Raw genomic sequence first — 27,359 nt, 5'->3', positions numbered from 1 at the left:
ACCATGCCTCGTTCTCGGCAGGATGCACCGAGTGAGGCACGAACTCCATCTTCGGAACAATGAGCTCTTCGTAAGGGCTCGCGGACGAAGACCCTTTTTTCGCAATCTTTTTCTTCCTCGACATCTTTGCACTTCTCTTGAGAGAATAAAGGAAAAGGGTGGAAAGAAAGATAGAAAGTTTTTTAGAGATCTTAGAGAAAAACAAGAAGGTGAAAAAATTATGAAACAAGTTACCTCTCTTCTTATAAGACATGAGGATTTACTATTCAAGCTCGGACTTTCGGATATTAATTCCACCCATCACGCCTAAACTTGCCAAACATGCCTAACCGCGCGCTAGGATCTTACGATGCATGATCCTAACGGGCTGGGGGGCTAACTGTTGGGGTCAAAAACGGTCACGACGGAATTACCACCCGAAAATCCTCGGAGATCGCATTTCCGAAAGAATTAGTAAAAGAAGGGATGTAATTTCCGTAAAAATAACCTACACGAGGTTTTTACGAAGAAGTATCCTTTGAGATTCAAACCAAACCCGAGCCAAGTTCGGTCGCAACGTAGCAACCAAGCTCAGCCATGCTCGTCGCTACGTAGCGACCGAGCGATCGTCCCGCTCGGTCGCTACGTAGCGACCGAGCGATCGTCCCGCTCGGTCGCTACGTAGCGACCGAGCTCGAGCCAAGCTCGGTCGCTACGTAGCGACCGAGCGATCGTCCCGCTCGGTCGCTACGTAGCGACCGAGCTCGAGCCAAGCTCAGCGATCGTCCCGCTCGGTCGCTACGTAGCGACCGAGCTCGAGCCAAGCTCGGTCGCTACGTAGCGACCGAGCGATCATCCCGCTCGGTCGCTACGTAGCGACCGAGCTCGAGCCAAGCTCGGTCGCTACGTAGCGACCGAGCGATCGTCCCGCTCGGTCGCTACGTAGCGACCGAGCTCGAGCCAAGCTCGGTCGCTACGTAGCGACCGAGCGATCGTCCCGCTCGGTCGCTACGTAGCGACCGAGCTCGAGCCAAGCTCGGTCGCTACGTAGCGACCGAGCGATCGTCCCGCTCGGTCGCTACGTAGCGACCGAGCTCGAGCCAAGCTCGGTCGCTACGTAGCGACCGAGCTCGAGCCAAGCTCGGTCGCTACGTAGCGACCGAGCGATCGTCCCGCTCGATCGCTACGTAGCGACCGGGCTCGAGCCAAAGATCGGTCGCGGTGTAGCGATTGAACCTTTCCGAACAGCGATGCGACACCAGTCCTCGCATTCTCGTCAAACCTTCGAATGCTATCTCCCGAAGACCGTGGTAAACTCAGTCCATGTTTCCCGCTATTCTAAATCCATCGATCAAAACTTCGATTAGAAACCGCGGAAAACTCGTAGTGAACGTGTCGAGTCGGAAGACGGCCCAAAGGGACCTAAAACACGACTCGAGGCCCATCCTACGATTTTTCCTAATCAAAAGCCCGTGAACCACAGCATGGTTCACGCTTGGCCCACGAGGAAGGATAAATGTCAAGTTTCCGCGGATAAATACGGAAGTTTTGAAGATAATTGTGAAGATCGGGAAAAATGGAATATCTCCATTTTTTGCTATGACGGCTTAAGGGCAGAAGAGTAAAAATGTAAACCGACCTTGGAGCTAGTATATAAGGAGTCCTAGGCGAGGAGCAGAGGGGAGAACTTTTTCAGAGCAAACTTAGCACTTAGAGCAATTTAGGCAATTTTTCCGTTTTTGTTATTTCGAGCTGCGACTCAATTAGGTTTAGCCGTCTTAGGGTTGCTAGAACTAGGAATCTCGCCGACAGCTCTCGAGCCCAGGCTTATACCTTGTTGTAACGCTCATACGCAGATTCGGAATAAGATCTACTTTGCTCTCTTTTCGATTTCTTATTTTTATCGTTGTTACTCTCGTGTTCTGATTGTTTGACGTGTGGTAATTAACAGATATCCGGGTCCTCTGGGAAGTTAGGGTTTTTCCTAGTTTCCTTATTTAAACGGAAATCGACAGTGCGAATTTCGGTTCCCACATTCGGTTGCTCATGTTCATACGCAAAATGGTTTGGCTGAATCTTTAATTAAGCGTCTGCAATTGATTGCAAGACCATTGATCATGAGATCAAAACTTCCAACCTCTGTATGGGGACATGCTATTTTGCATGCTGGAGCACTTATTCGGATCAGACCGAGTGCATACCATAAGTATTCCCCACTACAGTTAGCGTTTGGTCGAGAACCAAACATTTCCCACTTTAGAATATTTGGTTGTGCAGTATATTTGCCTGTAGCACCACCACAACGTACAAAGATGGGACCACAAAGAAGATTGGAAATATATATTGGTTGTGATTCCTCATCAATTATACGATATCTCGAACCACAAACTGGTGACGTCTTTACGGCACGTTTCGCCGATTGTCACTTTGATGAAAAAGTATTCCCAGTTCTAGGGGGAGAAAACAAAAATGTAGAAAATGATATCAAATGGAGTGTACCTTCGTTACTATATCTTGATCCTCCTACTAAAGAGTCTGAACTAGAAGTTCGACGAATCATGCATTTACAGAATATAGCTAATCAGCTACCTGATGCATTTGCGGATACCAAAACGGTAGCTAAATCTCATATACCAGCCGCGAATGCTCCAGCTTGTATCAAAATAACAAATGAGCAAAGAAAAGCAGACGATACACGAGAGTCTAAAACACGCTTGAAGCGTGGCAGACCTACTGGTTCTAAGAATAAAATCCCAGAAAACAAAAGGAAGTCGAAATAAATGACACACCCAAAATAGCGGAAAATATTTTGGAAGAAACAAATAATGAGGATACTGACAAAGTAGGGCATCATGAGTCAGAAAATAATCATGAGATTTCTATCAACTACATCCATAATAAGAAGATATGGAATAGAAATGAACAGGATGATGTTGATGATGCTTTCTCATATATTGTGTCAAGTGAAATAAATGAAGAAATCGATGATCCAGAACCAAAATCTGTTTATGAATGTCAAAAGAGACATGATTGGAAACAATGGAAAGATGCAATACAAGCTGAACTTGATTCGCTTAATAAACGAGAAGTATTTGGATCTATTGTACTCACACCTGCAGATGTGAGACCAGTCGAGTACAAATGGGTTTTCGTTCGAAAACGAAATGAGAAAAATGAGGTTACGAGATACAAAGCTCGTCTTGTGGCTCAAGGTTTTTCTCAAAGACCTGGAATCGATTATGAAGAAACATATTCTCCAGTTATGGATGCAATCACGTTTAGATTTCTGATGAGTCTAGCCGCTGATAAAAATCTAGAGATGCGTCTCATGGATGTTGTTACAGCTTATCTATATGGATCATTAGATACTGATATCTACATGAAAGTTCCTGATGGTTTTAAAATGCCATAAGCATTAAATTCCAAACCTAAAGAGTTATGTGCAATAAAATTGCAAAGATCATTATATGGGCTAAAGCAATCTGGACGTATGTGGTATAATCGTCTCAGTGAGCATTTAACAAAAGAAGGATATGTGAATGATCCTATATGTCCATGTGTTTTCATTAAGAAAACAATGTCCGGATTTGTAATAATCGCGGTATATGTTGATGATCTTAACATTATCGGAACTCAGAAGGAAATACAAAAGGCATCAGACTATCTCAAAGGAGAATTTGAAATGAAAGATCTTGGACAAACACAATATTGTCTTGGCCTACAAATAGAGCATTCACAAAATGGTATATTTGTGCATCAATCCACATACACTAAAAGAGTGTTGAAACGATTTAACATGGATAAATCAACTCCTCTTAGCATCCCGATGGTCGTTAGGTCACTTAATATTAAAAGCGATCCATTTCGACCACCTGAGGAGAAAGAAGAGATACTTGGTCCGGAAGTACCATATCTAAGTGCAATTGGAGCGCTGATGTACCTTGCAAATTGTACACGGCCTGATATATCATTTGCTGTAAATCTTTTGGCAAGATTCAGCTCATCTCCAACTCGGAGACATTGGAATGGGATTAAACATGTTTTTCGTTACCTCCAAGGGACCATTGATTTGGGTTTATTTTACCCTAAAGATTCAAAAGGTCAAATGATTGGTTTTGCAGATGCAGGATATCTTTCAGATCCACACAAAGCCCGATCGCAAACGGGATATGTTTTCACGATTGGAGGCACTGTTATATCTTGGCGTTCTCAGAAACAAACGCTCGTGGCTACTTCTTCAAATCATGCTGAATTTATCGCACTCCATGAAGCAAGTAGAGAATGTGTTTGGCTAAGATCAATAAGCCGACACATCTGTTCAAGCAGTGGGATTGACGGAAATACAGAGCCAACTATCCTCTATGAAGATAATGCAGCATGTGTTACTCAAACAAAGGACGGATATATCAAAAGCGATAGAACGAAACATATTCATCCAAAGTTCTTCTCATACACTCAATAGCTCGTGAAAAAGTAAGAGATTGAAGTAAGATATGTCCGATCATGCGACAATGCAGCCGACCTTTTCACAAAATCACTTCCGACTGCGGTATTCATAAAACATGTCCATAACATTGGAATGCGTCATCAGAAGGATCTATGACTGCTCATTCGAGGGGGAGCTTACGTAGTTGTACTCTTTTTACCTTACTATGGTTTTTCCCATTGGGTTTTCCTAGAAAGGTTTTTAACGAGGCAACAAAGACGTTAAGCAAGAAGCGATAGTGACACTGGCCTCCAAAGGGGAGTGTTGTAAACGTGAAGAAAAACAACGTCAAAATAATACGCACCAAAACTTGACATTTTCGCATTGTTATTTACTATGTGGAGCCCACCGTCACTATGCACACACAGTAACTTTCTCTTTTTCATTTATATATAAACGATCGTTTCGATCAATTGTAATACACCATCTCTTCTTCCTCATATAACATATTCTCTCTTGTTATTATCTTGTATCAGTAGTATCTCCTTTCTGCGGGTATAAAATTTTGCCCTTATTTATAATTTTCAATACTATAAAATTATAAGTTATTTTATAACACGGAACACTTTCGTCATAAATTTATTCTAGAAGAACTATTTTTTTGACATATTTTCGTTATATATTATTCTCTTATTTACGATGACCCATATTCGTTGTAAATGGTTGTCGTTAAATTCATGTTTTCTTGTAATTTTCTTGTAATGTATAGTATATTATAGCACATATTTTATAATAGATATGTACCTAATTTTTGTTTTACTATAGTTATATCTTTCAGTTTCTCTTAAAGTAATGTGTCAATTTTTTTTAAAAAAATTATGTTTTTAAATTTAGATACAAAGTGTACTGAAACATAATTGTTCTCTAAATTAAACTGTTTCGATCCTTCATTTTGAAGTCATTTTCCTAATAAAGACATAACTGTTGTTTGTTTCAACAAAAATAAAATATAACAACCAATATTACCGTTGAGGAAGACTATGGAGCCGATGACATATTTCTGTCGGTAGTAAACACTTATAGACACTTACACCTGTGATCACCCTCGGATTTCCTATTTTACCCCTGACTTTTTCCCACTTTTACATTTTCGCCCAATATTTCCTCGAAAATTTCGCAGATTACACACTGCCTTTCGCTCTACAATTCTTCGTCTCCATCTGATTCTTCACTTTAATTTGTAGTTTGTGTTTCGTTCTTCGGTTCGGTTAGTGGGTTCTTCTTTGGATGATTCAGTAATCTGAAAAGTTTCAAGATTTTGCGATGAAATCTTCGACCAGGCTTGATTCAGTTGTGTTTCAGCTCACTCCCACTCGAACCCGGTAATATAATCTCTCTCTCTCTCTCATTGATCTAAAATATTTATTTAAGAACATAATATGCGCCGAAAGGTTTTGCATTTTTATTGGTTTCTTGATAATATCAAAATCCTTTTAATGGTGATTTGATCCCATATTGTTAAGTGTTAGAAACTGTAACAAAGTTATTCCATTTTTGAGTTCTTTGATACGATCAAAAGTCTTCTCTTTTTTTTTTGTGGGCTGTAACGAAGTGACAAAGCTATTATTATTGCATCGAGAAGTCGAGAAAACTGTAAAGTCGCTAACTTGTGTAACAAAGTGATTCAGGTGTGATCTGTTGATAATAGATAATGGAAAGGCTGAGAAGATAGCTACAGGGTTGCTTGATCCTTTTCTCGCTCACTTGAAGACTGCACAAGATCAAGTTTCTAAAGGTGGCTACTCCATTGTTCTCAAGCCTAAGGATAGTGACAATGCGGCTTGGTTCACTAAAGCAACAATTCAAAGGTTTTATAACAATACAAGCTTTCTTTAAACGGGGCTTTTTTGGACACTGAGACACTTTTTCTTCTTTGTTTTCGTTAGGTTTGTTCGCTTTGTGAGCAATCCGGATGTCCTAGAACGTGTTTACACTTTAGAAACTGAGATCATGCAGATGAGGGAAGCAATTGGTATCCAGCACATCTCTGAAGTAGCATTAACTGTTGTAAGTAAAACTTTGATATACTGTAAATACTTTGTTTGGTCAATTGTAACGTTAGATTGTACAAAAGCAGGTGGAAGACGACAATCTACGAGCAAAAAGAGCAGAGAGTACACAAGGTATGCTATAATGATGCCAACGTTTTCTCACTAAGATTACAGTTGAACCAATATTTTAGAATGTGAATCAGGTAATAGGCCATTGCTAAAGTTCAACGAGGAGAAAGCCATTGTCCTTTACGAGGTTACTTAGAACCGGAATGGTTTCTATAATTAAAATGATTTTCTTCTTCTCATCTTTTTTTTTTTCTGGAGAAAACAATTAAATTCCATCTTCTTTCATCTTTGACAGCCAGATTCACATCCAAAGCAAGCAAACACATCAGATGAAAACTCTAAGTATACCACCCCTTTGCATGAAAGATGTTTCTTTTCTTTTTCTATGCTTAAAAGAAAGAGAGTAGTGAAGTATCTGATTGGTGATGTGGAATTGTTTTTATCAGAGTTCAAGTTCTGAAAGTTCTGGAGACAAGGAAGAAAGTGTTGCAGAAAGAACAGGGAATGGCATTTGCACGTGCCGTGGCAGCCGGTTTCCAAGTTGATGATATGCTTCCTCTTATATCTTTCGCCAAATCCTTTGGAGCCTCACGTTTGATGTGAGAGGATTTCTTTTATTTTACTTCTCGAGTTCGAAAGAATCTTTTGAGTAGCAGCCGTAGTTATGTCACTGTTTTGCTTCATCGATGTCATTAGGGATGCCTGCTTAAAATTCATGGACTTGTGGAAGAAAAAGCACGAATCTGGTCAGTGGCTTGAAATCGAAGCAACACAGCCAAACATCTCTCCAAAGAACGCCTCAGGGACTATGTTGGCAAATGCTGCTAATATGCGTAGGAACTCGTGGCCTGGGACACCTGAAAATAATAATGGTAAGACGGTCCATTGTTTTGCACAGTCGATATTTATACCAATAATATTTTTTTATTCAGATGTGAAGTCTCCTACAAATGTAAATAAAGAACATGTGCAAGGGCAGCATCCACAGCCTATGTATGCACCATGGCCAGTTCACTCTCCGCCCGGGACTTTTCCAGTGTTTCAAGGATATACAATGCAGGGCATGCCTTACTATCCATATCCATCACCCTATCCCTCTACGGATGATTCTAGGCGTAGCTCTGGCCAAAGAAAGGCTAAGAAACATCACTCATCTTGTAGCGAGGACTCCTCCGGATCAGAAGAAGATCAGGGCAGAGAGAAAGGAAAATCAGGTAGGAGAAGGAAATCAGGGAAGGTGGTGATTCGGAATATAAACTACATTAATTCGAAGAAGAAAGATCATTCAGGAACAGAATCTGATGCTGAAGAAGGGGCGATAGTAGTAGAATGTTACAATGTTGGTAAAGAGAGAGAAACAAAAGGGACAGAGGCTGACACTGGGGATTGGCAGGCCTTTCAAACTTTATTGTTGCAAGATGCTGATAGAGAAGAACGTACCGTTGACCACATGATGGAGAAGGATAGGCAAGGTACATGGAAATATGATGATCCTTTGGCTCTTGACAAACGTGAAGCAGAAGAAAGATATCAAGAAAGGGATACTCAAAATGGAACTGTGACTCGTAGAATTAGGGGATCTAGTGACTCTTTTATGGTTCACCAGAGAGAAAATGGTTTTGAGAATCCTTCTGATCCTCTCAACTTGAATGGTTTTGATAATCCAGGGAATGGTCTGGATAAAAGATCATCATCAGTTAACATGGATGATGATTCTTATATTGTTACTCGGGAAGCTGGAAGCAGTACTCGAAATGCTTTAGACATTGGACCAGAGATCTCTTCGTACCACCAAGCTGATGGAAGTGAAAGAAACAAGATCAGTTATGAGCCTCATGATCTGAGTCTGATGCCAGAGCGAGAAACAGAGAAGTTATCAGCTGGCTATGATCCTGCACTAGATTTTGTTGGTTCCAAAGCTTTAAAGAAAAAGAATAACAAGGAAGCTGGAGTTACAAAGAGAGATCCAACAACAAGACTGTCTAATGATGCTGCAGATAAGAGGAAGGCTTCAGGGGTAATACGGAAAGGAAGACCCACAAAGATGAGTCCTTTAGATGAAGCAAGAGCACGAGCTGATAAGCTTAGAAATTTCAAAGCTGATCTTCTGATCATCAAAAAGGAAAAGGTAAAACTAACAATTTGATGAGATAATTGCTTTTTTTTTATTAGTGCATCACACATTCTTATTACCGTTTTAGGAAGAGGAAGAGAGGAAACGCATCGAAGGTCTGAAAATAGCAAGACAGAAGAGGATTGCTGCTAAAAGCAACTCAACTGTAGTAGGCCAGTCACAGTTATCTGCTCAACAAACAAGAAAAAATTTGTCAAACAGATTTTCTCCTGGCGCTCCTAGAGCCTCTAAGTTTAGCGACACAGAACCAGGATCATTATCATCACCTCTTCAACGCCGTCTTCCTATAAGAAGTGCTTCTTTAGGCTCAAATGAACCTCAGAAAGTTCCGAAGAATAGTAAACTGAGTTCTGGAAGTAAGTCAACAGGTAACAGGCTAACAAGATCAATATCACCGCTACCTCCATCTAAGAGAGAAAACATAGCATCAAGTAACAGGCTAACAAGGTCGACATCACCGTTACCTCTTTATAAGAGAGAAACCAGAATCAGTCTTGATAGTCAGAACGAGTCTGTTTCAAGGACAAGACCCAAAATGGGTAGTGCACCAAGTTCTGCAGTGAGGTCACTGCACATGGCAGGAAGTAGGCTAACAAGGTCGATATCACCATTACCTCTCTCTAAGAGAGAAACCAGAGTTAGTCTTGATAGTCAGAACAAGTCAGTTTCAAGGACAAGACGATTATCAGAACCTAAAACGGGTAATAATAGTGCACCAGGTTCTGCAGTGAGGTCACTGCGCACAATAGCATCCAAAAAAGCATCTGATGCTCCGGAGACAAAGAAAATATCTGCCATTGTTAACTATGATATAGCGAAAATCGCCTCTCTTCCAGAGCTGAAGATAAAAGCACCAAAAGGTCCTAACAATGTTCTAGTGAAAGGAGCAGAGAAAATTAAATCTTCAGCTTTTGAGATTGAACCATTTGGTAACAAGAACAAACCCTTGTCCCAAAATGCTGTTGATGAAACTCCAGTGATTGAGAAGACAGTGGTGATGGTGTTGCCAAGTTCAGCTCGAAGTATAAGTGCAGCTCAGACGGAGGAGTCCAAGTTAGTCCCTGGATACTCCACCATCTATGACTGTTGTCCTTCTGCAGGAGCTGATAAGAAAGCTGTTGAAACAATGCAGGAGAGTGGCAATGATCTGGTCTTAGTAAGTACTCTTATTCTAGCCAGATCACTTTGATGTTCTGTTTTACAAGGTTTTCATGACTGGCATGTGTTTTTTTTGCTTTCAGATTAGACCGGAAACTCTGAGTGACTTGATAACAGAAACACCAAAGTTTCTGACAGTTCAAAATGTTGTTGAGAAACCATATGAAGCTCCCCATGCTCGGGTTTCTTCGTTAGAAGTTCCAGGTAACTCAGTGTGTTCCCAAGCACCTGGACCAAGCTGTCATTCAAATGAAACAGCGCAAGAAACTGTCAAAGCTCTTGCAGCGGAGAAGAAGATGAGTGAGGCCTTGGAGAAATCTCAATCAAAGGAGTCAGCAACAAAAGGGCTTAGAAAACTGTTGAAATTTGGAAAAAAGAGTCGGTCTTCGTCTACAGGTAAATACCATACCAAGTCTAATAGTGCTGCTGCTGTCAGTAGCAACAAGGATCATGAATCAGCTGTAACTGCTGCTACGACAAGTGAAGGTACAAACATTTTACATTCTTTTATCTTTATGGCTTGTAACTAATTACTAAGGATTTAACTTACATGGTCTCATAACCGCACGAACCTTCTGTTGATGTTGAGTATATGGTGTGGAATAGAGAATATGACAATCATGATTTGCTTACCTTAACTTGAAGTCAATATAAATTTTATGTTTTGTTATCCAGCTTTTACACTGAAGAATCTCATATCTCAAGATGAAACACCTACAGCAGCAACTGCTTCACAGAAATGTAAGCAGTTTTTCGTTTAGAAACTATCTGACACTGTAAAAGAAATTCTCCTTCACTTTCTATGCTTTTGTCAGTAATCTATGATAGGTCTCACTTTTTTTTCCTTCATTTCCTCAGCTTCTCGCCATTTTTCATTGCTCTCTCCCTTCAAGAACAAGAAGAGAGTATCATGAAGACAGAGATCAATATCTACATTTACAGTCTTCAAATCTTGTAGTGGCTGAGTATTTATAAAGTATCCATCGAGCCTCTTCCCAGTATTTATGAACACTTTAATTCCAAAAGCAATGAAATGGATGCAATTGTCAACTGATAAAATATTATTAGTGTTGTTCTATTTTATCTAATCTACTAGATTTTTAGGGTATATTTTTTGTTTTACATTTTTGTTGAAATTTAATTTTTATATTTGTATTTTTAGTCAATATATGTTTTTCTTTGTATAATATTTATCTTAAATGATTAATAAAAAGTTTTAATAATTGTAGTAAAATAGTTGGACCACACCTATATGAATAGGACATGTTTATGTTTTAATAGTTTTAATCTATTCTATTAAAAAGGAAGTAGTTTTGAAAAATCTACTTATACAAAGTTACTGCATCTTTTCATTTTTAATCCAACCAATTATATATAACTAGATATTATAACTGAACTCCTATTATATAGCAACCAAATAATATTTCCAACATTTAGAAATATATTGTAATCTCTCTTTTAATTCTAATATTTTTTTGGATCCACTTTTTTATCTACATATAATACCGAACGTATTGACCTTTATAAGATCTACAACTTATAACATCTACCGTTAACTAACGTGCTATACCAATATCAACACTATTAACAAAACAAATTATATCAGACATTGTGGACAATATAGAAGATTTCATATTATGTTATTAGATTATATATTTGGGACTGCAATACTAAATTAAAAAATATGCTAAATAAATCTTAGAGAGTAAAGTTTAATATTTGGGTCTTCGGGCCGAGTTGGATCGATTCCTTTTATGTCCTAGACATTTAAACCAACTAGATATTTAAAAATTTCAGTTCGGATTCGGGTTGGTTCCGGATCGGTTCAGATTCGTAATTCAAATAACTATAATTTTTGGTTACATGACGGATCTGACCGATTTGAATATTTAAAACCCGAAATGATTTGATATACCCGAAAACACAAAAATACCTGAAACATGAAATTTTTTGAAAACTCAAACAAAACTCTTAAAAGTTCAAATAGTTTATATAACCCAAAACTTTACCCAAAATATGAACTAAAAAACATAAAATATCCAAAATTTTACTTGAATACCTGAAATATATAAGTAAATTTTGATAGCATCACCTTTTAACTTAAAATATCCATAATACTAATCTTAAATATCCAGATATGCCTAATATACACAAAACAATTGGGTACTTTGTTTAGCCGATCGAGTCTCAGATAAAACTCGAACCTAACCGAGATCCGCGGGTTCAAAAGTATACCCAATAAATACTTTGTTTTAGAAATTGACCAAATTGAATATGTATTTTTGGATCAGTTTTGGTTCAAATTTTTGGATTCGGATAAAGTACATATGCCTAATAGAAATTTACAGAAAAATATACATAGAGAATCTCAAATAAGCTAATTAAATCTAAATAAATATCCTTCTTTGATATAATATGACTCTGTAACGTAATAATGTAAAACAATCTCAAAATGATAATTCATATCAAATTGTGTTTTTTTCTTTATAATCCAAAAACCCGCGCTTCAGAGCGCGGATCAAAATCTAGTAGTATTGATTAAAACAGAGTTCTATTTGAAGTTTTGAACTCTACTGTGACATACTGTGACATATTTGTTTTGGACCTATTCAATAAATTGTGACTAAATATAAAATTACACTTCATTATATAATGACCTATATATTTAAAGTAAACTAACTTTAATCTGTGATTATTATTTGAACCTATCCAACTTTGATAAGGTCATCCATCTTTTGTCGTCGTTGGCTTCTACATCTTCTTCCTCTGTTCCACCATCATGATCTCCGACCACCACACACGGGTAGATTCACAAAACAAAGAACAAAGTAAAATTAGGGTTTGTGGATTGATTCGTGGACCAGCCATCTTCGAGAGCCAACTTCTAGCGTGCCCTAAATGTGAAATGCCAAATCTCCTATGGGCTCCTAGAGTCTCCTATACCCCTATTTCATAATTCTTTTTTTTGATCAAAATCTAAACTCCTAAGTCAAATCCTTCCCGGTTATCAAAACTAAATCCTAACCCCCCTATGGATTAGTGAACCCATGGGAAAATATTTAAATTCTATACCTTTCAAATTCAAAAAAATATATTTTAAAATCGTTTTTAATCATATTTTGATGATTTTTTCGAAAATATGGAAAACAATGTTTTTGGATTTTTGAAATATTTTTTTTATCAAATTGTATAAATCAAATAAAAAATATTAACGTTTTCATTTTAATTTTATGATTTTTCGTTTGACATATAAAATTAAAAGAACAAAAGGGTCCTTTTGAGATTGTGTTATGAGATATAGGGGCATGAGAGGAGATGATTCCATTCTCGAGCAAGAGGTTTTGCTTCATAGAGTTTATGTGCTTACCTGCGCAGCTGTTTGATAAAGGATGTTTCTTGATTAGAAGGAAACAAAGATGATAGCTCAAATTAGTATATGTGATTCCGACCCTTGATTGTTGATCATCGCATGAACTCTTTCGTGAATTTTCTCTTGAATCTGAGTAATAGACGCTATGTTTTGTTTAATTCAGAGCTCAGGTCAGTCACTATCATGAGTGAAACTGAGACAAGAGTGAATTCTGAGTCAAGGCAAAAAGGTATTTGGAAGACGTGAAAGCTCCCAAGCAAGTTTTATCCCCTTCGCACGTTTCTGTCGTGGTGTTGGACGTACTGATATGGCATTCCAACAATCAAGGTAGCAAGGCTGTTAAATCTGCTCAGTTGGTACTTGATTTCTCAAGAATCCTGAGACTAATACTGAGGTAACTTTAGAGTTTTGACTCTATTACTATTTTTTTTTTCTTTTATTGATATGGATCTTATGCTCAGTTGATAATTATCATTTAATTTTCAGGTCAAAGTTTTGGGTTTTGATGCCTTTTTCATATCGCTGGCAACTGGAAAGTCAGTTGGCAGTGAAGTCAAAACAATAGAACTTTATTGGTTTTTGAATTATAATCATCTAAACTATTAAAACTGAAGTACATTTTGTACTTAGCCCTGACTTTTCCACAAAAATTACCACTCTATGCCACTGGTTAAAATTGAGCGTTTTCTTTAATTTAGTAAACCAAGTCCATCGTTTTCTGTATAAGTAAACCATTCAATAACAATCCAATTATAATTAACATCGTACCACTATCCTACCAATCATTTAAAATAGTTACTAACAGATATAATTAAAAAACCAGTAGTAAACCAGAAAATTTCAAAACCATCTTAATCATCGTTATTGTCATTCTAAATTCTTAAACATACAATATCGAATTCAATTGTGATACTACCTTAGTTCATCTTTGTCTACTGAATCTAGAGTCAATAGAGACACTCCTACATAGCTTTCCAGAATTATACTTAAACATCTAATATCGGTTTATATGATACCTCGGTTTATCTTGGTATGCAGAATCAAAACCCCAAAATAACGAAAGCTACAACTCCATGTCATTGTCCACGCATTAATCCTGACAATATAAATATATATATCATAAGTTATATCATTATTATCCTAATTAAACTCACGTAATTAAAAACCAAAATTAACTTTAACAAGTCAATAATATACTAAACGAATATACTTGCCCAAATATATTCCTATTTTTAAGCATTTCCATAACAATAGCGATGTCAATCAAATACAAAAAGATTTTCAAGTTATTGTAATCTTGCCAATCACGTTTAGTATCAACTCATTAAAAATCTACAACCCTGTGATTACGGTAACTCCATAACAAGCAAAAAAATTTTGGGAACAAAATCGATCCGCATATTCTCTATTAATGATAAAAAATCACAACTGCCAACATCTTTATTGGTTTTTGGCGTTAACCCTAGCTTTACTCACTACCTATATATATATATATATATATATATATATCTCTTTCCCCATTACGTGAAAACCAAATCATTCGACTCAATTCCTCTTAAAATGTCGATCCTTGCTACATTTCATCCTCTCACAAAACTCAGACCATTCAAAAATAAGTGGCGAGTTCAAGTTAAGTGCTTACATTCCTGGAGGCAGAACACACCTTTTGGAGATACCATTGAGATGGTTTTAGCAGACCAATGGGTAAGATGGTTTTATCATTTCTATATGTTTTTTATATTGAGAGTTACTGCTTTAACTATCTAAATTAATATTACCAATGTGTTTTTGTTAGGGAAACAAAATCCAGGCCTCTTGCAAAAGAACACACATGGCCAAAGTTCAACGTCCATTACCATTAGGAAAATGGGGAGTCATTGAAAATGTACAAATGAATCCAGCTGGTGGCAAATATCGAACAACACGCCATCCATACAAGATGGCTATCTCAAATGAAACTGTGATAAAAGGGTCGGATTTAGCTGATGATCGTATCTTTCTGTCTCTGTCCAATTATGAATCAATTGGAAAAACAGACACAAAAGAGGCTGTTTACCTTATAGGTACTATGGTTATCTATTTCAATTTTTTTTTATTAATCTTAAACCAGTTTTGTGGTCTGACAACATTCTATAAATGGGAATAACATATATTACTCCGTTTTTTAACAGATGTGATAGGGAGAGTTCATGACCTTGGGGATGTCCTTACAGTCAAGGCACAAGGAGAAGACAGGAAGAGGGTCGAATTTCGTTTAGTTGATTCACAGTATGCTCTTATTTCCTCAATTTTAGACATTACTCTCCTGTTTTGAAAAAGTCTTACTAATCTTTAACTTAACAGAGGAAACGATCTTCCATGTTGTCTTTGGGGAACATATGCTGAGCAAATAGAAGCTTTTATTGAGAAGAGTGATGATCGAACTTTTGTTTGTTTGATATGGTTTGCGAAAGTGACCTTCTTTAGAGGTATTTTACTTTAAACTTCGTGATTATTTCCTATCATTTACTCCATCTAAACTTTTAAATTATAAACTTTGTCTGTACTAGGAGATGTACAAATCACAAACGCCTTTGATGCATCGCGCATGTACCTCAATCCAACAGAACCAGACGTTTTAGAGTTAACTGAAAGGTATATTCCTATTTTTAATGATTTAATATTGTTTACACTAACTGTTACTGATTGATGTTTATGATTCATAATTTTGTAGTTTGTCAGCTGCTAATTCACAACTTGCTACGGTTGAGAAATCTACTGGGAAGAAAGATGGTAAACGCATTCAATTTGATTGGAATGATGCAGAGATCAAGCCGATTTCAGAAATCATGGATGCAACACAGGTAATCACTTAATTTTTTGTTCATTGATTTCTCTGTCTCAATGTGGTTTTCTGAGATTGTTTATTGCATTTAAGTTATTTGTGACTAATTTGGTCCAACAAAACACTTCTATGCAGGTGGAGATTTGTAAAATCATATGCACAATTGAAGCAATAGACACTGATTGGGCATGGTTTTACTTTGGGTGTGACCGTCACAGCAAAAAAGTCAATAAGCTCGCAAATATTGATTATGAACAGATGACAAGAATTGACAAACCAAAGTTTCATTGTGAAATTTGTAATGCTATTGTGACTCATGTTTCCCCCAAGTAAGTGTTTACAATCGAATTACATGTGTTACGTTTTTTTTTTTGTAATTATCATACATTTTGCTAATCGATTTTATTGACTTTTATAAGGTTCAAACTCCATGTGGTCGTGAAAGATGCCACAAAGACATGTAGTCTAATGTTACTAGGCTCTGTTGCAAAATCCATTGTTGGTGTGAAAGCTGATGATCTATGGGATGGTTCTTATGGAGAGGTATTTTTTATACAGTTTTTTTAGCATATCACGTTAGTGCAATTTAAAACTAACAAATGGTTTCAAAACTTTAATAGATAGAAGATCCAGAGATACTACCAGAACCTATCCGAAATTTGGTCGGAAAGTCCTTCTGTTTTGGGGTGTCTATTAACTCTGAAAATGTCTCAAGTGGATCAGCCACCTTCTTGGTTTTAGAAGTTTGTTCTGGAGATAAGGTTCTAAGCATTGAAAGTGGTTCTGAGGCAATTTCTGAAATGGGAACAACTTTTTCTACAATGTCATCTGGTGGTGTAAGTACAAAAAAAGTTGTATCTGTGATTATGTTATAATTCTTCTTTTTTTCTTAGCTTATTTTTTTTAACCAAATCGCAACTTCTACGGTTTTAGGTGGTGCTGTTGGATTCAAGTTCATCTGAAGATCCTAAAACTCCATATTCAAAACGCAAAGAAGATGATGCTGATCTACCAGACCTAACATCCACTTCCAAGAAACTATGCACCAAAGTGATCAAACATGAAAATGCGAAAACCGATTAGCTGTTCGGATAGGAAAAAAGTTTCTTCCTTTCAATGTTTTTGAATTGTTTTTTTACTTTTATTTTCTCAGTACTTTTAATGTTTGCAGTGCTTTCTATTGTTTTCTATTGTTTCTTATTTTTATTTAAGTGACAATGAATAAAATCTGGTTTTCTATTTGATTTCTTTTGAATTGTTATATTAAAGTTTATCAGATACATGTAAACATATTATTCAGTCTCCTAAGTTAACATAACTAACTAAGCAATTCATATGGTCGAACTGACTTAGATGATTTCTAACTATCTAATTTTAAGGATATAATACCAAGAACATACCTGTCTCAGCTTTGATAGAAAGCATCTGTTACGTTATCACCTTTGCATATTAACGTCCTTCTCATCAAATCTCTTCATAATCTCCAACAACATGATTGCTTAGAATAAAATAAAAACAATTCTTAGTTATATTAATCATTTATATTGGCATCATTTTATTAGAGAACTATAATAACTGATTGTAATAATTATATATTTTATCTATTCTGAATGGATACAACAATAAAGGAAAACCGCCAGAAATATATAACTAGATTCGTAAATATACTTTTTTACTTAAACGATTTTCCTAAATTTCAGCCAACAATATATTGTCAATCTTAAATTTGGGTAAAAAAAATATGATTTTACCTCAAAAGAGTTTATTCTCATCCAGACAACGTCTCTTTCTTACGCAAGATTTTTCTCATCCTTTTCCTCATACAGAGCACTCTCACGCACATTGTATTCCAAATATGATGAACCGGAAAAGAGGAAATGTACGACTGGGAATTGACACTGCAAAAAGAAAACGTTCACCAACAATCAATGAGATCCCTAACCTTGAAGATAACCACAGATGTTCTAAATCTATCTCCAATCAGGATATTCCATTAAGTTCTATTTATTTTAGACTGTTGGAAACCATTGAAGGTCACCAAGTGCTAAGCTACACAATTCCACCATTTCAACAAATAAGCATGCTTTCACCACAAACACCAAGGAATTTGAGAAGATTAGTCCTTGGTAAGTCATTCACCTAAAAGAACTTATTAACTATATTAAGAAAATACACACTGTCCTTTGTCAAAAGCTGGTTTTATGATACCTGATTATCTTTGCAAGGTATCGATTTAATCAAAGACAGTGTGCCATATACCCCCACGCCCAGCAGTTGCTTAACCTCAATAACAAGTAAGTTTTGTTTAGATTTTTTATTTACATTTGGTCTTACGTAGAAAAAACATGCTCACGCACATAGTCTTGCATTGGAAATAAACAGAGGATCTACATAAGAGGAGCTTCAAATCAATCAAATCCAAGGGAGGCCATAAACGCAAAAGCGATTGTAATGTCCTAAAAGACATTACTAATATATCACAGGTGCCAAATAAAAGAACACCAAAACATGCACGTACATTCAATGCATCAACTCAGACCATAGAAGAAGATGATGAATTGGTGGGAAATGATTTGTTTGGAGGTAGCAACACGTTTAGGTGTTTTCTTTGTAATTGTGTAACTTAATCTTTCTGGACATTACATGATTAATTAATTGTGTTGCATACAGGGATAGTTGATGAGGATAATGATCAGGTTTTTGAATGTTCTTCCCAAGAGAATACTGATACAGAAGATGAGGATTCTGACTTAGATGATCCTATAGTTTCTGAAGAACAGGATGATCGGATGATTATCACTAATAAGGCGCCTAATTCAGAACGTGTTGTTGAAAGTGTAAAGGCTTCTAAACCATCTAAGTCATATGTTAATGAAAATGGTAACCACCCCAAAATTCTTTGATATACAAGAACACCTATACAGTTGCCTATATTTGAAAAAAAAAATTGACATCATGTTTTCATTTCGAATTTTGCAGACTATTTAGATGAAGGTGATCCGGATTACAAATGTGGTCATTGTGGTGCTATCATGTGGTATGGAGAAAGACTCAACAAGCGGAGAAATGCAAAAAAACCTACATTTTCATTATGTTGTATGCAAGGTCAAGTCCAACTGCCTTTATTGAAAGAACCACCATCAGTTTTAAAAAAGCTCTTGGAAGGAGATGAACCAAGAAGCAGACACTTCCAGAAACATATAAGACCTTACAATATGTTTTTTTCCTTCACTTCACTTGGTGGAAGAGTTGAGAGGTCTTTGAAAAAGGGTAGAGGCCCTGATATGTTTCAGCTACAAGGAGAAAATTATCATCTATTGGGTAATTTAACCCCACCTGATGGTAGTGACCCCAAGTTTGGCCAACTATACATAGTGGACACAGAGAATGAAGTTGAAAACAGATCTAAATGTTTAAGGTATAACAATAAACCTTCTGAACACCTTTTGACCCAATTTTCTAACTAACATGGTTGTTTTTAACTATGTTTTACAGCTCTGGTAAACAAAACTTTGTGGTCAAGAAAAAGGATAATCTCAAGAAAGATATTATTGAGACATTGATGAAGATGTTGAATGAAGTCAATCCATATGTAAAAAAGTTTAGATCAGCAAGAGATCGTTTTAACACAGATCCTGAAAATTCTTTTCATATGAGGATTGTTAGTGAGAGATCGAAGGATGGAAGGACATATAACACACCCACGGCCTCAGAGGTTGCTGCCTTGATTCCTGGTGATTTTAGTCTTGATATGGACAAAAGGGATATTGTTCTACAACAAAAATCAGGAAAACTGCTGAGGATAAACGAGATTCATGCTTCTTATCTTGCACTTCAATATCCTCTTTTGTTTACGTATGGAGAAGATGGATTCAGACTGGGTATTAAGAAAGGAGCAACAGAGAAGGCAAAAAAAACACAAGAAGCCTAATATCAGTATGAGGCAATTCTTTGCCTTTCGACTACATGAACGTAAAAACGAGTCTCATGCTCTCCTACATTCTAGAAGGCTATTTCAGCAGTTTGTGGTGGATGCGTTCACAACAATTGAGTCCAATCGACTGCGATATTTGAAGTTAAACCAACCTTCTCTTCGATCTGATAGTTATGACTCCATTAAAGAGTCTGAGAATGCAGGAAAAGTGGATATGAATGAGCAAGGAACAGAGTTTACATTACCAGCGTCATTTGTAGGGAGTCCTAGATATATGAAGAACAACTATTTGGATGCTATGACAATATGTAAGCATTTTGGATTTCCAGATCTTTTCATAACATTCACATGTAATCCCAAATGGCCAGAGATTACAAGATATGTTAAGGCAAGGAAGCTTAAGGCTGAAGACAGATCAGACATTATTTGTAGGATCTTCAAGATCAAACTTGATTCATTGATGGATTCTTTGACAAAGAAAAACATTCTGGGAGAGACACGCTCATGTAAGACAAACTCGACTGTCTTTTAGTTTGATTGTTCTTCCATACGTGTGAATTTTTGTAACAAATGACTAATTATTATTTTTTTGGCTTGATACAGCTATGTACACAATTGAGTTCCAAAAACGGAGTTTACCACATGCTCACATTCTCTTATTCATGAAGAAGATAAAGGTTCCTACAACAGAAGATATTGACAACATCATTTCTGCAGAGATTCCTAATAAAAAAGAAGAACCAGAACTTTATGAGGTCATTAAAGATATGATGATTCATGGCCCATGTGGACGAGCTAGTACTAATTCTCCATGTATGGAGAATGGCCGTTGCTCTAAGTCATATCCTAAATCATTTGCTGAGAAGACCACTATCAATAAAGAAGGGTTTCCGGTTTACAGAAGGCGTCAACAGTCAGATAACTATGTTCTGAAGAATGGAGTGAAATGTGACAATCGATATGTCATTCCTTATAACCGGAAATTATCTCTTCTATACAGAGCTCATATTAACGTCGAGTGGTGCAACCAAGTTGGTTCTATAAAGTATTTATTCAAATACATAAATAAAGGACAGGATCGTGTCACAGTTGCTGTTGACCCCCAGACAATATTGTTGCAAGTGAGTTGGGAGATGTTGAGCTTACAAAGGAAAAGCTCGACAAGAAAAGGAATGAACTCAAGGAATTCTTCGATTGCAGGTACTTAAAAATTATGATTTTTTCCGGTTACAGCTTACTCAAGCAAGCTGCGAAATTGATCTTTACTTTTTTGTGTATGCAGATATGTTTCAACATGTGAAGGAACGTGGAGAGTCTTTAAATTTCCTATTCACTATCGATCTACTGCTGTTGAGAAGCTTAGTTTTCATCTCCCTGATAAGCAAGTTGTTACTTTCAAAGGGAAAGATAAATTGAAAGCAGTGGTCAGCCGGAAGCTCATTCAAAATACAATGTTCTTGGCTTGGTTTGAGTTGTGTAAAATTGATGATCTTGCAAGAACATTAACCTATGCTCAGATTCCAAACTACTTTACTTACGATAAAAAGTCAAAGAAGTTCAAAAGACGGAAGCGGGGATTTGCTCTAGGCCGGATTAATTATGCTCCTAGGACCCAGGAAGCTGCTTATTTCTTGCGTGTATTATTGAATGTTGTCAATGGACCCACCAGTTATGATGACATTAAAACATATCAAGGTGTTCTGTATCCGAGCTACAAAGATGCATGTTATGCTCGTGGGTTATTAGATGATGATCAGGAGTACATTGATGACATAGTAAGAAGAAGTTTTGAAAGCACAGAAAGTGAGCTTCGGAAAGTGTTTGTTATGATGCTTATGAGTAACTCTTTGTCTAAGCCAGAGGCGGTATGGGAAAACACTTGGCAGTTATTGTCAGAAGATATCGAGCACAACAGGAGAAGAAATTTTAACAGACCAGGTGTGTTTTAAATTTTATTAATAAAATCAATCTAGAACGCTACATGATATTACGTGATTGATAAACTAATTTACTGAGCTCGCCTGTCCTGTCCTTTTTCATTGTAGGTCTTATTCTGAGTGATGACGAGAAAAAGAAGTATGGTTTACTAGAGATAGAAAAAATATTGAAAAGAAATGGTACTTCTCTTACAAGGTTTGAATCTATGCCTAAATTACCAAGGACATATAGGCAGGATTCTAACGTCTTGGTGTTAGACGAACGCAGCTATTGTCGTTCCTCATTGTTAGAAACTCTTGAAAGAGATATTCAGAAGATGACTTGCGAGCAAAGAGAGACATATGAGCAGATACTATTGGCTGTTAATAAAGGAGATGGTGGAATGTTTTTTGTTAGTGGTTTTGGTGGAACTGGCAAAACTTTCCTCTGGAAATTGCTTTCTGCAGCTATACGTTCTCGAGGAGATATTGTTCTAAATGTAGCTTCAAGTGGCATCGCATCATTGTTGTTGCAAGGCGGTCGGACAGCTCATTCCAGATTCGGTATCCCCTAAATCCAGATGAGTTTTCCTCATGTACTATGAAGCACGGAACTGACCAAGCTAATTTAGTGAAAGCGTCATCACTTATTATATGGGACGAAGCACCTATGATGAGCAAGCATTGTTTTGAAGCATTGGATAGAAGTTTATCTGATATAGTGGGAAAACACGATACACAGCCATTTGGTGGAAAGGTTATCGTTTTTGGTGGTGATTTTAGGCAGGTATTGCCTGTTATAAATGGTGCTGGTAGAGCTGAAATTGTTATGGCCTCACTGAACTTATCGTATCTTTGGGAACACTGCAAAGTGCTTAAGCTCACCAAAAATACGAGATTGCTATCAGCTGGATTGTCAGCATGCGAGTTAAAGGATCTTCAGGAATTTTCAGAGTGGATATTAAAAGTGGGTGATGGTAAACTTTCAGAGCCTAATGATGGTGAGGCAGAGATAGAAATTCCTTCTGAATTTTTGATTACCGACTCAAATGACAATCCTATAGAAGCAGTCAGCGAAGCGATATATGGCGATTCAACTTCACTACATGAAAACAAAGAGGCGAAATTTTTTCAAGAGAGAGCTATCCTTTGTCCAACTAACGAGGATGTTAATAGAGTTAATGAATATATGTTGGATAAGCTACAGGGTAAATATTTTTTCTGAATCTTTTAATTTGCCATTTTATGTTTTGATGTTATTCTCCTAATATATGTTTTCCATTTCAGGTGAGGAAAAAATTTATAACAGTGCTGATAGCATTGATCCCTCTGATACAAGTTCTGTAAACAATGAAGCTCTTAGTCCTGATTTTCTTAACACGATTAAGGTTTCTGGCTTACCAAATCATAGTCTTAGACTAAAGGTTGGTTGTCCTGTTATGGTTCTCAGAAACATAGCTCCTACTGATGGCTTAATGAATGGGACGAGACTGCAAGTCACTCAGCTAATGGATTTTATGGTTCAAGCTAGGATTATAACAGGAGAAAGGGTTGGTGAAATAGTTGATATTCCTAGATTGCTGATAACCCCCTCAGACACCAGATTGCCTTTTAAAATGCGGAGACGGCAACTGCCTCTCGCTGTGGCTTTTGCAATAACAATCAACAAAAGTCAAGGACAATCGCTGTCTAAAGTAGGTTTTATCTACCAAGACCTGTCTTTTCACATGGTCAGCTATATGTGGCTGTTTCTAGAGTCACTTCAAAAAAGGGATTGAAGATTTTGATTTTAGACGAAGATGGCAAACCTCAGAAGAAGACTATGAATGTAGTTTTCAAAGAAGTTTTCGACAACCTTTAAACAAATGTGAAAGAAGGTATGTGAATTTCTATCATTTTGATGTCTTATACGAGTGTGTTTGGATGAGTTCTTAAAAAAAAAAAAATTCTAAGTGTTTTTTTGTGTACACCGTGAGTTCATGTGACTTATAATTTATTTTACTTATGTTCTTTGCAGATTTCAGGCCTTCACAATTGATCTATGGTTGAAGAATGTTTTTTTTTTCACAAAAATATTTTTTAGTAATGAAAACAACATTAGTTTTGATTTCCAATAATTCTATTCAATAAGATTTTTATTCTTTTGATTTCACGAATTTTTGAATTATTTGCTGTTGTTTAAAAACAATTCCCAAAAATCGTATGTTATATTAGTTAATCATTGACATAAACTCTTATATACATCGCTGAAGCAAGTAAAAAACAAACATCGAAACATAAGCCAGGGTTCTATAATCTAATTCCTGATTCTACACTGTCCTACTTTATCACCCTATGAATTACTTCCAATAGATAAGTAATTACTAACCTTAGAAAAAGACTGTTGTCCAGACAAGTTGGCATTTTTCTTTTGCATCTTGATTACTGGTACTGGTTCTCTCCACCTCCAATATACTTCCAACAATAAATAAATTCAAAATCAGCATATGATCATAGTACTAAATGATGATCGAATGAATTTAAATGAGAACACATCCATTAAAGATTTACTACATGGTTAGTTGCCTTCCCTTTGCTATGTGATGTTACGACATTTTTTTATCTCTCTCTCCTTCACCATGTCTCTGGCTGAGCTTTTCTATAGATCACTTATGTCCCCTGTCCCTCAGTTTCTCCCTGCAGAGTTGTTTGTGTAGATTACACAACAGTCTAGCTTTTGACAAAGCTCAAAGCTCAGTCTAATCTACGATTGTCTAAATCTGAAGCTTTTTGATTTCTCCAATAACAGAAATCAAAAATCTGGAAAAAAAAAATTTAAACTGAAAACCGTAGATTAGAATTACCTTAAGAAGGAATAAAGATCTCAGCCAGAGACGAAGTCCTCGAAATATTCAGCTGCTACCCGCGAACAAACCAAAGTTCAGCCTGATTCTTAACCAATCTGTAAGGGGCTGAGGTTTTTTTTTGACTGGAGATTTAACCGATTGAACGTTCTTGGTATTACACACCTCTGATGGATATTAACAAATCATAACACAGAATAAAGATTAGAACAACTAATCGTTTCAAAATCAACTTCAACCTAAGTATACAAACTCGAACCTGTATCCCAAAATCTCCAGTAGTCATCAGTAGATCTAGACTCTGGCTCTCTTTTAAGTGAAAACTTCATAGCTGTTTGTGCACTTCTCGCCAGCAGAACGAACGGCAACAACGACGAAGAGATAGGTTGAAGACACAGAACTTTCTACGGGAACAAAAAAAGAGACGTACAAGATATTTTTCTGTTTTTTTCCCGGAAATAATAGTTATATGGGCTTCCTTGAATTTTTAAGGTCCAATATCTTTTTTCTTAAATATGAATTTCCTATTTATAATTCATAACAAAAGGCCCAATTCAATTTATGTATTTCAGCTTGCTATATATAATTGCTATAGATTGTCTATAAAAATGTTTAGTTAATATTGATGCTGTCTAAATATTTTTTAAAAAATACATATTAAATATTGTCTTCAAAAATTTTTACTCACCACATTTATAGTATAATTTACCACAACACATATTTTCTCAACAAAATACTCTATAATTAATCATTTTAATGTCAAATGTTACCAAGTAAAATTAAAAAATATACAATAAAAGACGTATACAACCTGATAGTTAAAAAATAGACACTAAACAAAATTACAAATATACACCAATGTCAAACAATAGATAATCTATGAAACACAATTATGTTTTTACAACAAACAAAAACATTTAATTATATAAAACATATACATCCGCGCGGACGCGCGGGTCAAAGGCTAGTATACTTTACAACACATGATGATGATTGGTATTGGATGACCGAAGCTTTAATCTATCTACTACGTTTTGAGGTTAATTAACTCTGGATTTTGAGCTTTAGTCTATCTACTAGGTTAAGAACATTATATAAAAATGATTTTCTATATTATATGTTTCTAACATATTATGAAATAATAAATATATATTGAATAATTAAAAATTCAGTAACTAATATTTATATAATTAAATTGGTGCGAACATATAAATAACTTTTATTAATCCAAACAATAGTTTTTCTAATTGATATGGTATATAATTAAATTTAAATGATAGTAACATATATAAATAGTACATTTTAATATTATTATTTATTAAATGATGTTTTTTACTCATATGTTTTTTTTATCAATTGTATATGTTATAACAACAAAAATTAAATTACTGATAGCAAAATTTTTACTGTATGATTAATAGTTTAACTAATTTATAATATTTTTAAAAATTAAATTGTCAATATTTTTTCAAAAGTTTTATCAAAAACATTATTCAAAGTAAATTTTAAAATTAAGATATTGATGTACTTTTATATGGCATATAATTTAATTTAAATTATATATATATATACATATATATATATATATATATTTATCTTTTATTTTTAATACTTATTAAATGATACTTTCGACTTATATGATTTTTAAATCATTTGTATCATGTCATAACAAAAATTTTAAACTATAGATCACAAAATTTGAATGTGAGACTTATAACAGTTTTAATAATTTATACTCGTTTTTAAAAATTCAAAATATAACATATAAAGAAATTTTTTATTTTTTATTATATGGTTAATATGGTTGTTTAATTTCTTTTAATAGTTTAAAATTAAAAAAAATATAATATAAGAAACACTTATTTTTATCAAATCTTTAATATTTAAAATCATTAATTGTCATATATATTTTATCCACATTAGGAAATTCCGTAATATTATTTAAGGAAATAATGAAGCACATTAATAATGTATTTATGGTTAGTTTAATAAAAAACTTATTCTATATTTAGATGGACCAACCTATTTTTCTAAGGATTCTAAAAATCATTCTAGTGATGACATGTGGCTACAAAAAAATGTTGTAATGCTTCTCAAATAATATATAGGGGATTATGCTTTTTGGGATTATTTTTTTAAAAAATTTATTTACATATTTGTTTATTTACTAATAGAATTTAATATGTTTAGGTATGTTTAATATGTTTAGGTATGGGTGTTTGGTTTACGGTTCATCTATAGATTGTATTTTTTAGTCTTTGGTTTTTCCGGTTTAGTTATGATTTTTGGTTTTCGCTTCATGAAATATACTAACCACTCAGTTATTTATAAATTTGGGTTTTGTTTGGAATTAGTTATTTTAGTTGTTGGTTTGGTTTAAATAACAATATTAGGAACCTGACAAAATTCTGAGTTTAATTAGAGCGCGTGAGGGAACCAAACCGAAAATTAAAAAAATACGCTAACGGAGATTTATAAAATATTATCAAATCATAAAATTTTAATTTGAAAACATCAGTTATAAATATAAATAATTCCGCGCAAACGTGCGGATCATAATCTAGTTTTATTTCTTATAAGAAAAAAACAGAGATTTTTTTTTTTGGATTTTGATATTCCACTTTTCTCATGTTATTACAGGTAGGCATAGGTGTT

At 35.5% G+C, this 27,359-nt stretch overlaps 2 protein-coding genes and 1 long non-coding RNA gene across 13 annotated transcripts; 2 read left to right on the top strand and 1 right to left on the bottom strand.

The window, feature by feature from the left end:
* The first annotated feature begins 2,026 nt into the window (after window positions 1-2,026).
* Window positions 2,027-11,001, top strand: LOC103848809 (COP1-interacting protein 7). 7 transcript variants are annotated; one of them, XM_009125633.3, is made up of 13 exons: window positions 2,027-5,787; window positions 6,094-6,273; window positions 6,352-6,472; window positions 6,543-6,588; window positions 6,648-6,712; window positions 6,821-6,867; window positions 6,972-7,124; window positions 7,222-7,397; window positions 7,458-8,653; window positions 8,727-9,815; window positions 9,901-10,303; window positions 10,493-10,558; window positions 10,676-11,001. In XM_009125633.3, exons 1-13 carry the CDS (start codon window positions 5,729-5,731, stop codon window positions 10,729-10,731), a joined length of 3,657 nt encoding a protein of 1,218 aa, XP_009123881.1. In that variant the 5' UTR covers window positions 2,027-5,728; the 3' UTR covers window positions 10,732-11,001. The 7 variants fall into 7 exon arrangements, with proteins under 7 accessions (XP_009123881.1, XP_009123882.1, XP_009123880.1 ...); XM_009125634.3 differs by having other exon boundaries at window positions 6,540-6,588; window positions 6,660-6,712; XM_009125632.3 differs by having other exon boundaries at window positions 6,540-6,588.
* Window positions 3,776-4,441, top strand: LOC117131991 (secreted RxLR effector protein 161-like). Its single transcript, XM_033285264.1, has one exon. It carries the CDS (start codon window positions 3,776-3,778, stop codon window positions 4,439-4,441), a length of 666 nt encoding a protein of 221 aa, XP_033141155.1.
* On the bottom strand, window positions 10,454-26,353 carry LOC117131856. Of its 5 annotated transcripts, none has more exons than XR_004455252.1 (8): window positions 24,964-26,353; window positions 24,705-24,871; window positions 24,230-24,537; window positions 18,220-18,294; window positions 17,763-17,909; window positions 17,412-17,509; window positions 14,204-14,283; window positions 10,454-10,703 (listed from the first exon to the last, which is right to left on the bottom strand). It is a non-coding gene; the product is annotated as an uncharacterized LOC117131856 (long non-coding RNA). The 5 variants fall into 5 exon arrangements; XR_004455254.1 differs by lacking the exon at window positions 10,454-10,703 and having other exon boundaries at window positions 14,014-14,283; window positions 24,230-24,315; window positions 24,415-24,537; XR_004455250.1 differs by lacking the exon at window positions 10,454-10,703 and having other exon boundaries at window positions 14,014-14,283.
* Window positions 26,354-27,359: the final 1,006 nt, after the last annotated feature.

Source organism: Brassica rapa, chromosome A02 (genome assembly GCF_000309985.2).
Source record: "Brassica rapa cultivar Chiifu-401-42 chromosome A02, CAAS_Brap_v3.01, whole genome shotgun sequence".
NCBI lineage: Eukaryota > Viridiplantae > Streptophyta > Magnoliopsida > Brassicales > Brassicaceae > Brassica > Brassica rapa.
Note: the sequence above shows the minus strand (reverse complement) of the source record. Positions and strands in the feature narration are given on the sequence as shown.